General features: G+C 55.5%; 2 protein-coding genes across 5 annotated transcripts in view; one reads left to right on the top strand and one right to left on the bottom strand.

The window, feature by feature from the left end:
- Dtx1 (deltex E3 ubiquitin ligase 1) overlaps window positions 1-7,603 on the top strand; it is a 32,653-nt gene extending 25,050 nt beyond the window's left edge. The window contains exons 4-10 of the mRNA XM_028878770.2: window positions 3,609-3,670; window positions 3,948-4,109; window positions 4,290-4,351; window positions 5,128-5,286; window positions 5,397-5,558; window positions 5,655-5,744; window positions 6,238-7,603. Coding sequence (XP_028734603.1) covers window positions 3,609-3,670; window positions 3,948-4,109; window positions 4,290-4,351; window positions 5,128-5,286; window positions 5,397-5,558; window positions 5,655-5,744; window positions 6,238-6,462 — 922 coding nt within the window. The 3' untranslated portion in view covers window positions 6,463-7,603. The remainder of the gene's footprint in view (window positions 1-3,608; window positions 3,671-3,947; window positions 4,110-4,289; window positions 4,352-5,127; window positions 5,287-5,396; window positions 5,559-5,654; window positions 5,745-6,237) is intronic.
- A 767-nt stretch (window positions 7,604-8,370) lies between these two features.
- Rasal1 (RAS protein activator like 1) overlaps window positions 8,371-17,316 on the bottom strand; it is a 34,546-nt gene continuing 25,600 nt past the window's right edge. For all 4 annotated transcript variants that reach the window (XM_037198663.1, XM_028878771.2, XM_037198664.1 and 1 more), the window contains 6 exons: window positions 14,778-14,950; window positions 13,043-13,180; window positions 12,821-12,956; window positions 11,494-11,614; window positions 9,230-9,306; window positions 8,371-9,062 (listed from right to left, as the gene is read on the bottom strand). In XM_037198663.1, coding sequence (XP_037054558.1) covers window positions 8,938-9,062; window positions 9,230-9,306; window positions 11,494-11,614; window positions 12,821-12,956; window positions 13,043-13,180; window positions 14,778-14,950 — 770 coding nt within the window. In that variant the 3' untranslated portion in view covers window positions 8,371-8,937. The remainder of the gene's footprint in view (window positions 9,063-9,229; window positions 9,307-11,493; window positions 11,615-12,820; window positions 12,957-13,042; window positions 13,181-14,777; window positions 14,951-17,316) is intronic.

Below are 17,316 nucleotides of genomic sequence, written 5' to 3'. Positions count from 1 at the left end.
TTGATTGCTCATGTCTGCCATGGGTGCAAATTTGGTAATAGTGGTATGCATGTTATTTATTTGACATCTGTTCTGATCTTGTTTGGGAGATCGGGGAGGAACATCTGGAATTGGAGCCCTTGTGTCTAATGATAATCAAGCGACCCCAGAGGTAGTAAGCTGGTTCCTTATCTGTTCAGTACTGGGAGCTTGTTTTGTTATCCTCAGTCCTGGGGTCACAGGGTTGGGTGGTTCCCAGAGCTTGAAATCTGGCAGACGAGATAAGAGTTGAACCACACAACTAGAAAACAAGATGGAAAATGCCCAGATCCTCACTAAGAGATGAACTCTGTCCCTCTCGGATAAAAGGGTGTGGAGGAGGCTGTGGTCAATGGATAGACGTGGAGGCTGGTGGGGAGAGGGACCACATGGGCCCCTTCCTTCTGAGGCTGGGGAGGAAGATGAGCTCCTGTGTCCCTCAAATGGAGCTCCTTGAAGCTCAGCCTCTGAGCCATGGGAAGAGAACCTGGCTCAGGGTAGGCATTCTGGAAGCCTTGCTGTGGACCCTGCCCTTGCGAGGGATTAACACCATCGCTGAGGACTCCTTAGAGAAGGCTGGTGTGCTGCTGTTCTTCAGGAGGCTCCCTGAGCACTCTCGCCTCGGCATGATCACAGCCTGGCAGCTGCAGGAAGTCTTCCCTGAGAACCTGCTTCGTGGCTCCCTTAAGACATGGTCGGAGAACACCCAGGGGCAGTGTGCTCTGATCCCGTGCTTAGAGCAACACAGTACCCACCCTGTTTCTGTGCCCTGGTACCACAGGTGTGTGTGTGTGTGTGTGTGTGTGTGTGTGTGTGTGTGTGTGTGTGTTGAGCATCTGCTACACACCAGAGATGAACGAACATCCTTTCTGTCCGGCGTCATCCAGAGAGACCTAGTCGGGGATATGGGTGGGGAGGGCACAGATGTGCAAAGGTCAGAAGAGGGACTGAGTCCACACATTAGAGAAGCTACTGTGTGTGAAGGAGACAGAGGACTTCCTTACATCCACGCTAATGCTGAGAAAACAGTAAGATCAGGAGAAACAGGCTGTCCAGGAAGACAGCGTTGAACCAGAGATCTCCACGAGGGAGGGAGCAAGAGAAACATCTCAGAAAGAGCCATCCGAGAAAGGGGTTGATGCAAAGACCCTGGGGTTGGGAATGAGCCCGGAATATGTGAGATCAGCAGAGCTAGTGTAAAGCGTGAGAGACAGTGTGTACACCGGAAATGAGGTTCAGAGCGCAGCAGAGGCGCCATCAGATGGCCAGCTGTTTCTCTGTGCAAAGGGCTAGCCTCGGCAGGATAGAGGGCAGAGGACACAGGGCAGCTGACCAGAGCTGGGAGTGGTAGTTAGGTAGGCCCTAGGGAAGCCTGTTCTCAGACCCTCAGTCAACCTGGGGGGGGGCCAGGAAGGCAGGGCAGGAGTGAAGGCTAGCCCCCTCTGACTGGAGGTTCTGGGCGGCAGTGCGTGTCCAGGGAGGTATTCTCGATGCCTGAGAGGAAGCGGTATCTCCCACATCAAAAGGGCCACCCCCCAAAGCTCCCACGCTTAGTGGCATGGGAACTGTGCCACGGAAGGTTCTCGTCGGCAGTTTGCAGACTGCAAGAGGGTGTGTGCCACCTGGGGACTGTCCCCTACGACATAGAGATGCTGCACCATCAGGCCCCACACAAGCCTCCCCCCTGTAGACGAGGCCTCTTAAAAAAAAAAAAAAAAAAAAAAAAGACAAAGAAAAAAGTTTGTAAAGCTTTTCTTGAAATATAAGTGTGGCCAAGATCTCAAAAATCCTTTTCCTGGGGTTTCCCTGCCCACCTCCCAGGGACAGAGACTCAGCAAGATGGGGAATCATTTGGACCAGACTTTGGGCATCATATATCTTAAATAGCAATCTGACTATCCTGATTGATAGAGGCTGACTCGAGAGCTGTGTGATGGATTCTTTGGATTTCAGAGAGCTGTGATGGATTAGTCATGCCTGCCCCTGGTAGGAGATAAGTAGGTAGTGGTGTGTATGCTAAATATTTTCCTCCCTGCCCATATTATACACTGTCCTGAATAAGAAGAGGGGTGTTCTCATGAGGCAGAAAGGAAAGGGGAAGTGGGAAGGCGGAGATGAGGGCAGGACTTCAACTGGTGTGTTCACATGCAGTGTTTGTAGACAGGTGGGAAGAAAGGCTGGAAACCGTGACCACTTCTCTTTGCTGCCCCATAAGTATGAAGAGTAATAATTACGGTGGTGCTGTCCTCCAGCAAGGTCTTGGAGGGTGGTGACAAAGCCTGAGGCAGGTCACATGGGTGCTCAGCCCTTCTCATTTTGGGTCCTACCACACTGCAGAAGGAGAAGCTCTTGAATCCTCACAAGACTCCTCATTACAGGTAGGGAAACTGAGGCTCAGTGCCTTCATCCCACTTCCACTCAGGGCTCAGAGCATCCATCCCTCTTCCCTTTTCCCGCCTCCCATGGGAGCAATGATAATGATTTTAGATTGTCCCAGCCCCTTCCCCAAAGATGGGCCTAGATGGTAATGGTATTGATGATGGTGATGGTGATGATGATAATAATGATGGTGGTGATAATGGTGATAGTGATCATGGTGATGGTGGTGATGATGATGATGGTGGTGGTGGTGATGATGATGGTGGTGATGATGGCAATGGTAGTGATATTAATAATGATGATTTCAGAATATTCCTTAGCTACCAGGATTCATGCTCCTCTCAGCAAACAAAACGCAGGCACCACATCATGCCCATTCCACAGACAGAGAAACTGGTACAGAGGCTGACTTGATGTGCTGTGTGTCACCAGCTAATTAGTGGCTGAACTAAGAACCAAAAGCAACGATGACTGACCCCAAAAGACAAAGAATATTTTCTTTCCAGGGGCTCTTTATCTGAAGAGGGGACCGTGTGATCCCTGGTGTCAGGACACCTCACGAGCCTTTATTGTGCTCAAATAAGCTAAGAATCTTGGCGCGGGAGACAGTGTGGTATCTCCCAACGCACTCCTGAGTCCTTTCCAGAGTGTTTCGCAGGAACCGGCTCTCTATAGAACAAACCTTAAGAGAAGTTTACTCGATGATAGTTGGGTTTCAGGCCAGAGAAGGAGGGGTAACCGGGGCCCAAACACTCCCTGGTGGAAAGAGGCCATCAGTAGGGGGAAGAGGAGTTCGAGCCTGGGATGTGGTTCCCTTGATAGGGTGCTTGCCTCATCCTGAAGCTCCGGGTTCAATCCCCTGCACCACATAAAACTGGGTATGGTGGAACACACTGGCAACCTCAACGCATGGGAGGTGAAGGCATGAGGACCCGAAGTTCAAGGTCATCCTTGGCTACAGTGCAGGTTCAAGGCCAGCCTGGGATACATGAGAGCATGTCTAAACACAAGAGTCAGAACTAGGCATAAGGGTGTTGGTCCCATAGCTGATAGGCGCTCAAGACGGGATGCGGTTTCCTGGTGGCTCATCCAGATGACAGAGGCAGAGGAGATGGGGTGTGCCAGGAGGAAGCCTGAGGTAAAAACAAGCCAGATCCTTGCACCGAGTGTTGGGGCTGGAGTCCAGCAGAGGCTTCCTCTCGTCCCCACAGGGTTCCTGCACTTCCTGTGAAGAACTTGAATGGCACCGGCCCTGTCCACCCAGCACTGGCCGGTAAGACCCAACCCAGTGAGGCCCCGCCCACCAGCCTCATGATTCCCCGCCCCTTGGGTGAACTGGTGGGTGGGCCCAAGTGCGGTCCTTCCCATTAGGTTAGCTTGGCTGCAACTTGGGGTGGTGGTGCCCTGGGGTAGGCAGGGTCAGAGTATGGGGGAACACCCTGTCCTCCATCCTCTGTGGCATCCACCTGCCCCATCAGTCCAACCGTGGAGGGAGGGCGTGGCTTGTCACGACCCCACCCCTTATCACTACACCCCACCCCCCACCCCAGGGATGACGGGGATCCTGCTGTGTGCAGCCGGGCTGCCAGTGTGCCTGACTCGAGCTCCCAAACCCATCCTGCACCCGCCCCCTGTGAGCAAGAGCGACGTGAAGCCTGTTCCTGGAGTGCCCGGCGTGTGCCGCAAGACCAAGAAAAAGCACCTCAAGAAAAGTAGGCCCCGTGTGACCCCAATCACAATCCCAGTGCTCTTAGGACCCAGCAGGCACCTGCCTCTATTTACCCTCAGTTCGCCCTTTCCCCCCCCTCCGGCCACTGCCCCACCTGCTCCCCAGCGCTTGACCCCCCCCACCTCACCCCTCCTGAGACATGTGCCCCCCCCCATCTCTGCAGGTAAGAACCCTGAGGATGTGGTTCGGAGGTACATGCAGAAGGTGAAAAACCCACCTGATGAGGTGAGCCGACCAGGCGGGGGCCTCAGCTCCCAGGACCAGCTCCTCCCAGCCTCCCTCCCTCCTACCCATCCTGGTTTCACGGTCCTCACCAGGCCCTGGGGAGGAGCCTAAGTTTTATAGCATCACACCAGTCCGTCCTTGTGGTGGGGGACCTGCCCCCACTTTTCCCCCCAGGGTACTCTTGAGGAGGGAGAAGTGAGAAATATTTAGATAGAAATATAGGGGAGACAGGCAGACAGAATCACAGGACAGCCTCGGGAGGGCCTGGGTCAAAACCCACCATCCCCTTCTGTCTCTTCTAAAGGGCTTTTATAGGAATGCCAAGGGGTGGAGCAAAAGACCTCCCCTTGCACAGCCAAGTGCAGACCATCCCAGATACCTGGTGACCTTGAACGTGGTCCAGCCATCCTGTAACATCCTGTATACATCCCTGCTGTATAAAGCAAGCTCAGCTCTCACTAGGAAACCTCTGTGGGCTCCCACACTTTGTGATGGATGGGTTTACGCCACGTTTTCCACTCAGGGTTTTGCTTGGGGTAGTTAAGCATTTAACCCCTGCTCAGGGGCTGTCTGAGGAGGGAATCAGAGGCAAGGTTTCCCGCCTTCCCCTCTTCAGTGTCCTCCTGTGGCCCTTCCCATCCTTAGTGTCCCTCTGTGGCCTTCCTCATGACCCTCATCCTCAGTGTCCCTCCATGGCTCTACCCATCCTCTGTAGCGCGCCTCATCGTCTTCCCCATGGCCCTTCCCATCCTCAGTGTCTCTCCCTGGCCCCCCAGGACTGTACCATCTGTATGGAGCGGCTGGTCACAGCATCCGGCTATGAGGGTGTGCTCCGGAACAAGAGCGTGCGGCCCGAGCTCGTGGGCCGCCTGGGCCGCTGTGGCCACATGTACCACCTGCTCTGCCTGGTGGCCATGTACTCCAACGGTAACAAGGTGGGCCACAAGGTGGGCTGCCGTGCAGTGGGTGGGGGCCAGGCAGTGAGATGGGCAGTGGGTGGGGGCCGGGCCCCGGGAGGGGCCTCACACCAGCCCACCCTTCCCAGGATGGCAGCCTGCAGTGCCCCACCTGCAAAGCCATCTATGGGGAGAAGACGGGGACACAGCCTCCAGGGAAGATGGAATTTCACGTCATCCCGCACTCGCTGCCCGGCTTTGCAGACACCCAGACCATCCGCATTGTCTACGACATCCCCACGGGCATCCAGGTGAGCCCTGCGGATCCACAGCCCCCTACTCCCTGGCCCCTCCAGAGACCCCACCCGTCTGGGATCTGAACCCTCCCGCCGCCGCTGTCCCCACAGGGCCCTGAACATCCCAACCCAGGCAAGAAGTTCACCGCCAGAGGCTTCCCTCGCCACTGCTACCTACCGAACAATGAGAAAGGCCGGAAGGTGGGTGCCCACCCCCCCATCCCCACCCCCACCCCGGCTCTCAACAATGAATGAGGGCAGGGTCCCCAGCCACCATTTTCTAGGCCTGCCTCTCCCTTGTCCAAGTCCCTGCTTCGACGTTCCTTCCCAAACCCTACTTCATCTCATTCACCAGCTAAGGGAAACCGTAGTAGAGAGGGCACGTCACTTATATACGGTCACAGCAGCCTTTCTCCCTAAGTCATCTGACTGTCACTGACTGCTTCACCAAAGAAGCTAGCACCTTCGATTCCCCTGCGAAGTCTCCAGACCTTTAATCACGGGAACTAATTCACCAAGCGGCCGTTTTGTACCAAGAGTGGAGACGAAGCCCCAGCAGTGCCGCTGCTGACAGGGCCCCCGAAAGAAACAGAACTTTCTGAAATGGCCGGTCGCGGGGCAGGCTGAGGCCCAGGCTGCCAGTAACACTCACCCCTACCCCCCCCACCCCTCCCTCCCTCCCCAACCCCTCCAGGTGCTGAGGTTACTCATCACCGCCTGGGAGCGCAGACTCATCTTCACCATCGGCACATCCAATACCACGGGCGAGTCGGACACCGTGGTGTGGAACGAGATTCACCACAAGACGGAGTTCGGTTCCAACCTCACTGGCCACGGCTACCCCGACGCCAGCTACCTAGACAACGTGCTAGCCGAGCTCACCGCCCAGGGCGTGTCTGAGGCCATGTCTAAGGCCTGAGGCCTGAGTTGCCTGCCTTTCCTCTTGCTTTGCCCCTAGCCAGGCATAGGCCTCCCTCCAGCAGGTGGGAGGAGCCAGAAGCGCTAAGGGGATCTGGCCGGTGGCTGTGGGGGGTGACAGGGGAACGCCAGGCCAGCTGGCTCCAACAACCTGTGGCTCCCAGCAAGGGCAACAGAGACAGTATGGCCAGAGAGGGCAACCTCCCTATGGAAAAGATGAAGCTTTGCCCTTCACGCCACACACACACACACACACACACACACACACACACACACACACGTCCTGTTACACACACACGTCCTGTTGCACGCACACGCACACGCTCACGCACGTACACCCACGTGCCTCTGACTTCCCCCCTGTTTGCAGGGGATGGGGAGGAAAAGAGACAGAAAGGCTCCCATTGACGACACATCCCGTGGATCCTCCCACTGTGTCTCCATCACATCTATGTAGGCTCGTCCCCTTCCCAGGATTTGGGCCAAGCGCTGGGGGAATGGGGAGTCTGTAAGGTTTCCAGGGGCCGGTCTGCCCCTGCGCCTCACCCTCTTAACCCATGCCAGCTCTGCCACCTGCCTGCCCACTGGGCACTGCAAGCCAATGGGGTAGAAATCCCAGGCTACAGAGTCGCTTTTCGCGGGCCACTGGGGACGAGGCTTTCTTATTTTGTGCTTGTGTCTATTTATCTTCCTGGGACCCCCACCCCACCCCACCCCACCCTCTTCCTCCTGTGCCCATCTCTAGACCTCTGTGTATCCCAGGCAACGGCGTCATTCTTGCCTCTCTCTATGCCGGCTTCTCCCCCACAAAACCGCTCCGGACATTTGAGACCCAAAAGCTGTAGCTTCTGGCTTCAGGAGCGAGGGGAGGCCTTGTTTCAGGCCCACGCGTTGAAAATGGAGAGCAGGCGGCAAAGTGTTAAACTTCTCGCTCCTTGGAAGTGGGCAGTGGGCGGCTGATCGTCTCAGGCCAACCAGAGGCCCGTTGCCCAGGCAACTCACCAGCTCCGCCTCTGAGGATTGGCTGCTGCGATGGAAGTCAGCCAAGCTTTAAAGGGACGCCAGCGATTGCTCTTTTGAAAGGGAAAAAAAAAAATCTACCAGTCCCACTGTGGGTGGAGAAATAAATGGTCTTTCTCCTTGTCAGGCCTTTTTCTGCCAAGAGGGTGCTGGGTGACTGTGCTTCTAGGGAACACCGGGGAGAGACAGCTTGGGAGACAATGATAACCATTGGACCACTGCCCGGGGCCGCGGGAGAAAGCAGTGGATGGGCCCTGATACTGTGCTGTCTTGCAGCATCGAGGGAAGGAGGCAGAACTCTCGTGAGTCACTAAGGATGCAGAAGTGACGCGCACGCGCGTGCACACACACACACACAGCACAACACACACACACACACACACACACACACCCGAGTGACAAGGATGATCGGAACTCTGTGCGGCCCTCCTGGAGGATGTGGAAGAGCTGGGAGGTACCATATCGGCCCGCCGATGCCACCCTGGCCATGGGACAAGGCAGGAGGAAAAGCTTCCCTCCTAACAGAGCCTCTGGCAGCCTAGGTGTACCCGAGCCAGTGGGAGATGATGCTCCGGCTCCAGGCGACCCCTGCTGGCCAGATGTGGGATAGCGCTGCACCGTCCCTGGAGCGCCTGATCCAGCCGGTAGACTTGAGTTTCTTCAAGGAGTCTTCAGCTCTGCCAGCCGAGTGTTCCCAAACGTTTCGCCCTCTGTGGCTCACTCTTAAATCATATCCCAAGCCCACAGTCCAGACCTGTGAGCCCCGGAACTCAGATGCCTGCCCCCCAAAACCCTCAGTGGCCGGGTAGAGTCTGGGAACCTGTGCTTATGGCCAAGAATCTTCTCACTGGCCCCCAGGGTACCCCAATTTTAACACTTCACAGCCAAGCACACTCACTCGTCACTTTATACAGGATAAACTGAGGCTCAAAGAGGGAGAAAGAGCCCGTGTCCAGCTTCAAGGCTCTGAATCGGCATGCTGGGCTCCCACCCCAGTTCTGAGAACACCTGGTTCCAGAAGCTTGAGGTCGGGGCTGCCAGATGAGGGTGGGGTACAGAAGGATCTGTGAGGTCACGGGACTCACAGAAGTGGAAACGGGGAGGTCTTGGTCAAGCCTATTTGGTGCTGGCCTGAGACAGGAGGAAAGCACACTCAGCTGTATCCAGCAGCTCGGGGTGAGCTGGGCTCCACCGGCACTGGCCGAGGGGCATCCAGTGAAGCCGAGACTCTGGGCTCAGAGAAGAGAGTGAGGTCTGGCCCAGTACAGGGCTGGACCCTGCCAAAGGCTCCCACGCCCTGGCTGGCCACAGGGCACACAGGACCAGGCTTTGCCTGGGAGGCTCCAGGCCACAGCCGTGAAGAAGGGCAGCCTGAAGGAGATGCCTGGGCCAGACTGCGCTGGGGGAGGCCCCGTGACTCCTTGTCCTCAACGGGCTCTGGCACTTCCTCAGCATCCTAGCAGGCCACTCGCCCCTGCCCCTGCCTCTGGAACTCCTCGTGGGCTTGCTCCAAGTCTTCAAGTACCTGCAGCAGGTGGGTGATGGCGGCTCTCTGCCGAGCCAGAACCTCCACGCAGGCCCCTGGAGGGAAAGAGTAGGGTTCATCAGGCTCTCGGTGGCTGTCACCAGAGCCCAGGGGCTTCCTGGGGCTGTAGCACCAGCACTGGAAACAGGAGGGCATGGCGAGTGTGCTTGGCCAACTTGGGCACGATTCTGAAAGGGACGAGAATGGAACCCCTCTCCCTTACCATCCGCGGCACCAGAGTCCTTCCCGGGGTCCACCTCCGGAGCTGGGTCCAGGCTGGAGTCCTCCAGCAACTTCAGCCTGAGGGTTGAGAGGAAAAGGGACAAAGCTGTTTTCCAAGGCACAGTGCTACTCCTACCCAAGATTCTCTGCTGCTTGCAGGGGAAATCAGAGGTTCATCACCATCGCTCTCCTCATCACTACCATCACCATCACCACCATCAACACCATCAACACCATCATCACCATCACCATCACCACCATCAACACCATCAACACCATCATCACCATCAACACCATCTCATCCTCACCACCATCACTATATCATCATCATCATCACTATTGCTATCACTACCACCACCATCATTATCACCATCATCACCACCACCATTACCATCACCACCACCATCATCATCACCATCACACCATGATTATTATCACCATCACACCACCATCATCACCATCACCACCATCATCACCATCACCACCATCACCACCACCATCATCGCCATCACCACCACCGTCATCGCCATCACCACCACCATCACCATCACTATATCATCATCATCACTATTGCTATCACTACCACCACCATCATCATTATTATCACCATCATCACCACCACCATTACCATCACCACCACCATCATCATCATCACCATCGCCACCATCACCATCACCACCAGCATCATCCCAACCATCACCACTCCATCACCACAAACGTTTCTAGAGTAGCAGGCTGTACACCAAGAAGCCCTGCACATGCCCGAATTCACTTAACGGCACAGCCAACTTACACAAGGCAGGTACGTACCGGTAACGCTGTTCTCCAGATAAACCACAGACACGCAGAGAGATTGAGGGACTTGCCTAAGTTCACACAGCACCATGATAGCTCCTATATGGGGGAAGCTATGTGGTGTCCTTTCACTGGGTTGGCTCTTGACTCTTAGGACCATACTGTGAAGTCAATGCCCTGTCCCCTCCTTTGCTATACGAGGCACAGAGAAGTCAAGTGACTAGCTGAACACCACACAGCCACTAACTGGCCGGGTCAGTACAGAACCTTCTCTACAGTGGCTTGGTACAAACCTGTCACTAACTAGCAACTCTTCAAGCCAGGAAGAGGGAGGGAGGTATCCAAGGTACCAGGGAGGCTCAAAGCCAAGTTCAAGAGACCAACCGTACCCAAATCTCTGCAGCTGCCATACTGTAAGGTCCCAAGCTCCCTGGGATAGTTTGAATGAGAACATCACTCACTAGCTCATAAGCATGAGTACTTGGTTCCCGGTTGGGGGAACCGTTTGGGAAGGATCAGGAGGTGTGGCCTTGTTGGAGGAGGTGTGTCACTAGGGGTGGGCTATGAGGTTTCAAAAGATTCAAACTGTTCCCGGTCAGCTCTCTCTGCCTCACGCTTTGGGGTGGAGATGTGAGCTCTCAGCTGTTCCTGCTGCCATGTCTTTGGCCCGCCATCATGGACTCTGACCCTCTGAAACCCAAGTCCCCAATTAAATGCTTTCTTTTAGACATTGCCTTGGCCATGGGGTCTTGTCACAGCAGTGAGACCTAAGACAACCTGTTGTGCCTTACAGATCATTCCAAGACCCGACTTCCTGGCCACTGAGGCCCCATGGTGGCCCATGAGCCTCTGAAAGCTCAGCCAGAGTGCTAAAAGATGGATCAATAGGGCTTGGCTGAAGCTCAGTGGAGCGCAAGGCCATGAGTTCTACCCCAGCACTGACAAACAGAGAAAGAAAGGAAAGGCAACGGACTGGGCCTGCCGTGCAGCTCAGTTGGCGGGGAGCCTGCCCACCGTGCGTGAGCTCCAGACTCAGCCCCCAGCACCACATAAATATACCAGGCATGGGGGCGCACATCTGTAAGGCCAGACCAGGCATGGCGGCAGGTAAGGCCAGCACTGAGGAAGTACGAACAGGAAGGTCAGAAGTTTAAGATCGGGGCTGGCTGAGCAGTTGAGAGCACTGGCTGCTCTTCCAGAGGACCCGGGTTCAATTCCCAGCACCTACAGGACAGCTCACCACTGTCTGTAACTCCAGTTCCAGGGGACCCAACACCCATGATGAAACACCAATGCACATAAAATAAAAATAATTTTTAAAAACTGCAGTTAAAAAAGAAGAAGAAGAAATGTTTAAGGTCATCTGCTACACAAGTTCAAGGCTAGCCTGGGCTAGCTGAAACCCTGGGGAGGGGGACATTTTCTAAGGGATACGTAAACGTAAAGAGGCCACCGTGGGGTGACACCCACCTGAGTTGATCCCGCCCCAGGAGCAGCTGGCGATACACCGCCTGGGCCTCGGCGTCAGGATCCAGTGGGTCACTCCAGTCTCCCAGCGTGACGGCTGAGTGTGTGCGGCTGCAGCCGGCAGCTGAGGATATACAGTGCGGTCAAGAAAGTCTTGCCCCGGGCTAGCAGCCTCTGCCTCATTCTAGGCGGGGTGGTCGCCACGCCCTGCCTTCTTCAGTTTGCCCAATTCCTGTGCAAGCCTCTCCCTCCTCCAGTTAGTCAGGCCCCCCCTTGTAGCTCCTGCCTGGGTTCCAGCTTCCTCCCCGCCTCCACTCTGATTCAGAAGCTATGGCCTCACGAACCCCGGCCCTGCTCAGCTTCAACGGTCAACTTGACACACAGCCTAGACTCATCTGAGAAGAGAGTCTCGAATAACGGCACGCCCAGATCAGGTTGGCCCGTGGTCATGTCTGGGGCGGATTGTGCTGATTGGTAATTGATGCGCAAGGGCCCAGCCCACTGTGGGCGGCACCATTCCCTAGGCAGGTGGTCCCGGGCTGCATATGAAAGCTGGCTAAGTGTGAGCCTGTGAGCGGGCCAGCGAGCAGTGTTCCTCCATGGCTTCTGCTTCAAGTTCCTGCCCTGACTTCCCTCGGGGATGGACCCGTGATCTAGAAATGTAAGCCAAATTAACCCTTTCTTCCCCTAAGGGCAGAAGGTTTCATCACAGAAACAGAAAGGACGCTGAAGCGGACCGTGTTGACCCGTGAGTCCTGCCTCAGCCCCCTTTGCTCAGCCTTGCACACCCTCGCTCACCATCGTCACGCAAAGCAACATCTCCTCCAGACAGCCTTCCCCAGTCCCTGCCCTGGGGCTGGGTCTCAGACACTCTCCAAGTCTCCCAAGCCTCAGTTTTGTGATTCTAACGCTATTATCATTGTCCGGATGGGGCCGGGATGGGGTCTGTGGTACAGCCAGCGCTCAGGGCCAGAGATTCATCCCAGCAACAACATAGCAACCTGTTATGGTCACCATCATTGTCATCTAGGCTCAGCAAGTCAGACTGTGTGCTCTGGGCAGCTCGCACAGAGTGGGAGTGTTAGAAACAGTACTTGTGTGTGGCTGGCACCATGTGCCAGACGGTGCTCTGAGTGTACCAACTCAGTATCGGCTAATAGAACCAAGGAGGTCAGGGCTATCCTCAACCCTGCGGCCCAGTCAAGAAGACTGAAGCACAGAGACATTGAGTCACTTGCTCATGGTTGCACAGCACGCCCAAGTGAGAGTGCGATGCTTACTGATTGGCCGACGGGGAGGGTGGAGCCTGCAGCAAAGCCCGCCCCCTCACCTGAGCGCTCAGCCTGGAGGCAGCAGGTCCAGCGTCCGCTGCGGAAGGCACCCGGGTGGCAGGCCGCCAGCTTGTCCTGATTGGAGGCGCTGGCTTTTCGCAGGGCTGACAGCCATTGGTTGAGGTCATTCACATTCTGCAAGGGGTGGAGCCAATCAGAACGCGGGTGAGCCTGAGCCAGGGTCCCCAGGGTCCCCACCCCTGACTGCGGTGGCACCTTACCTTGCACTGGAGGTAGGTGGTGTGCGGCACCCCGGTGCCCTCCTGCGTCACCACCTGCATGACGTGTGGTAGCTGGAAGGCACCCTCATCCACACGCTCCACGGCACGGATGCAGGACACTGGGATGGATGAGTGAACCTGTGGGCAGCCACAGGCGGCATGCCTTTGGCTGTGGCACCAGGTGGGGCCGCCAAGGACATGCGCTCAGTTCTGAACAGCTCTGTTGTGTCTTCCCCACGGTCCTGCTCTGTCACCTGCCAAGTGACTTGACTTTCCCCGGGTCTAAGTTGGCTTTCACCAACATTAACATCACTGACACCGTCATCACCGTCGTTATCACCACCATCCCACAATCACCATCACCCTCGTCACTGGAACCATCATCACCATCATTATCATCACCACCATCATCACCTCCATCATCACAATCACCATCACCTCCATCATCACCTTCATCATCATCTCCATCATCACAATCACTATCACCTCCATCATCCCCTCCATCATCACCACCATCATCACTTCCATCACCTCCATCATCACCTCTATCATCACCTCCATTATCACCTCCATCATCACCACCATCATCACCTCCATCACCTCCATCATCACCTCCATCATCACCACCATCATCACCTCCATCATCACCACCATCACCACCTCCATCATCACCTCCATCACCTCCATCATCACCACCATCACCACCTCCATCATCACCTCCATCATCACCTCCATCACATCACCTCCATCATCACCACCATCATCACCTCCATCACCTCCATTATCACCACCATCATCACCTCCATCATATCACCTCCATCACATCACCTCCATCATCACCACCATCATCACCTCCATCATCACCTCCATCATCACCACCATCATCACCTCCATCACCTCCATTATCACCACCATCATCACCTCCATCATATCACCTCCATCACATCACCTCCATCATCACCACCATCATCACCTCCATCATCACCTCCATCATCACCACCACCACCATTATCACCATCATCACTATCATCACCCTCACCCTCATCACCACCACCAGTATCCTTGCCACAGCAGTTGCTTGTGTGGCACTGGGCTGAGGCTTTCCGAACCCTGCTTCCCTCAGCTCACTCAATAACCGCCACCACTTTCTGAGACTGGGCCTGTTACTCTCCCCAATGTGAAGATGGGGAGACTGAGGCACGGAGGCAAACGACCCTGCCAAAGTCACTCCGTCTGTGGACGCAGCCTTGCAACCCAGACGGCTGATGAAATGCCAAGTCCTAGTCTCCCTCGGGCTGGTTAGCATGGAGGACAGTGGTGTCATCTGCCTAGGACAGAGCCCGGCACACGCAGGCACACAGGGAAAGCTTGTGCATGGTGACTGAGTTGTTGAGTGAGTGCCTCGTGTGTGTGTGTGTGTGTGTGTGTGTGTGTGTGTGTGTGTGTGCACCTGCACATAGCCAGAGGAACAGATGGATCCTACGTGAGTCTATGATGCTTGGTGTGGGACATGCTTGTGGCCCCCACCCCTGCACGTCCACCCCTAGACAGAATGTCCCACCATGAAATGTGTCCTTGTTCTGGGCCAGGCTGGCCCCAAGCTCGGAGCCAGCCGAGAGTTTGGAATCTGTTGCCTTAGCTGCTATGATATTGGGTGGGGGTGCCCCAACGCCCACCTTGGGTCTCAGTTTCCCCCGAGTACCCTAGTGACGTCTTCTTGTGGTCGGAGTCCCACCTGCCACTCTGGAGTCTTGGAGTAGGAGAGGTCCTTCCCACTCAGCCGGAAGTAGCGCTTCTTGAAGGCAAAGCGTGTGGCCAGGCCGGCGGGCTCCTCCTTGCGCTTCAGCAGGAAGCCTTCCCGAACAATTGTCGAGGGCTGGACCAGGGCGCAGGCTGGCCCCCCAGCCTCTGGGAAATAGAGAGAGGGGTGGGGGACTCTGCTATGTCTGGGGCCTCTGGCACCTGCTGCAACTGTCTGCTCCTAAGGGGCGGGAAGACCAAGGCTATGACCTCAGACCCCACTCCTTCACACACACACACACACACACACACACACACACACACACACACACACACACTGAGGGAAGGGACTAAGGAGCAGAGGAAAGTGGTACCCAGATCCCTCCTCCTAGCCCAGGGGCCGGCAGGTAAGACTGCAGCTGGCTGGGGGTCTCCATTGCACCTGGTTACTCCAATGTGACCTGAGTCTCCAAAGTGCCCTCTACCCCAAGTCCTCAGCTTCAAAGGCGCACGACACCATTCCACTCCCAACACAAGCCGGCTGGTGTCGGGAGGACTGCTCCCACAGCTTTCTTCTCTCTCTTCTCCTCTTTCTCTCTTCTGCACAAGCTTCTCTGATGCCCTCTGTCCCTACCCCAGGGCCTTTGCACGTGCTGTTCACTGCCTGGATTGCTCTTACGTTGGGACCAGTTCCCCGAATCCCAGCTAGAGTGTCTCCATCTTGCACCAAGATGCCCTTTAGCTCTTCTGTGAGCCCAGACAGGAGCCAGACAAGCCATCCTTCCCCCCAGTCAGTATCTCTGAGGCCATCAGAATCTCCCATAAGAGCAAAATAGAGCGTAGTGTAAGTCCCGTGTGACACACATACACACACACACACACACACACACACACACACACACACACACACCCCTTCCCGGTTTTGGTCTGTGCCCTGTTGTTGCAGTCTGCAGTCATCTCCAAGGCGCTGACACTAGGTGGCGCTCTAAACCCAGGACTGCATCAGCTCCCGGTTTGTGGTGATGGTGATGGGGGGGGGGGGAGTTGCTGCTAGGTGATTCACAGGGAGAGGACTTCGAGAAAACCCAGCATTGGGGGAGTAAGTATGGACCCCATTCTCTGGGCACCTGGCAGTGTCCTTGTCTGGGAGCTGATGTTGATTTAACACACTCCAAAAAAAGTCACAGTGCTCACTCCAGATGTTCACTCCAGTGGCACTAGGGAGGCCACTCTGGGCCATCCATCTTCTCTCTGTCTCTCTCTCTCTGTCTGTCTCTCTCTGTGTGTCTGTCTCTGTCTCTCTGTCTCTGCCTGTCTCTGTCTCTGTCTCTCTGTCTCTCTCTGTCTCTCTCTCTCTCTCTCTCTCTCTCTCTCTCTCTCTCTCTCTCTCTCTCCAGAGTCTTACTGTGTGGCCCAGACTATCCTGGTCTGTAGACCAGGCTGGCCTCTCTTGCCTCTGCCTCCTGAGTGCTGGGATTAAAGATGTCGACCACGGCCAGGCGGTGGTGGCGCACGCCTTTAATCCCAGCACTCGGGAGGCAGAGGCAGGCAGATCTCTGTGAGTTTGAGGCCAGCCTGGTCTACAGAGTGAGTTCCGGGAATACGCGCAAAGCTGCACAGAGAAACCCTGTCTCAAAAAAAAAAAAAAAAAATGTGGACCACGACACACCAGCACCCACTTTGTGACTCCCCCAACACTCTGTATATCTGGCTGTTGTCTTACACCTTGGTCCCCACTAGAAGGAAATCCTATGAATAAGTCCAAGATTTTCTCCTGTCTCGTGTGTGTGTGTGTGTGTGTGTGTGTGTGTGTGTGTGTGTGTACATATGCATGTGTGTGCGTAGTGCATGCATGTGTGTGTGTGTGTGTGTGTATACGTACATATGCATGTGTGTGTGTGTGTAGTGCATGCATGTGTGTGTGCATCTGCTCATGTGGAGACCAGAGGTCAACATCTGGAGTCTTTCTCTGTTGCCCCCCAGCTTATGATTTGACACAGGCCCACTTACTGGACCCGGAACTCACCATGTGGCTCCAGTGGCTGGTCAGGGAGCCCGGAGGATCCGCCTGCCTCCATACCACCAGTGCTGGGGTTACAGACAGGCACAGCCACGCCCAGATTTTAGGGGAGTGTAGGGATTTGAACTCGGGTCCTCAAGCTTGCTCAGTAAGCACTTCACTCACTGAGCCATTTCCCTTCCATTAACCACTTTATCCAAAGCATCTAGAAGGGTTTGTTTTTTTCAAGTGCTAGGATTGAACCTAGGACCTCATGCATGCAAGGTGCTCTCCTCCACTAAGCCATAGCCCCAGGTCTTTGAGGTGCTGCCTATTTAACATGGCAGAGACTTACTAAGCGTACCCATGCCAGAGACTCCATGCCATGACCCTGCCACGTGGCCACATTGGTAGAGATGACCTAACCAAGTCTGACACCAGTGTTAATTGACTGACTAGTTGACCTGCAGGTCCACAATCTTGGTGCTGGGGAACTGGGGACCAATGGAGTGGGATGCTGAGTACTTCCCCTCCC

The sequence above is a fragment of the Peromyscus leucopus genome, chromosome 23, assembly GCF_004664715.2.
Source record: "Peromyscus leucopus breed LL Stock chromosome 23, UCI_PerLeu_2.1, whole genome shotgun sequence".
NCBI classification, from domain to species: domain Eukaryota; kingdom Metazoa; phylum Chordata; class Mammalia; order Rodentia; family Cricetidae; genus Peromyscus; species Peromyscus leucopus.
The sequence above is the reverse complement of the archived record's forward strand: the minus strand, read 5'-3'. Positions and strand labels throughout refer to the sequence as shown.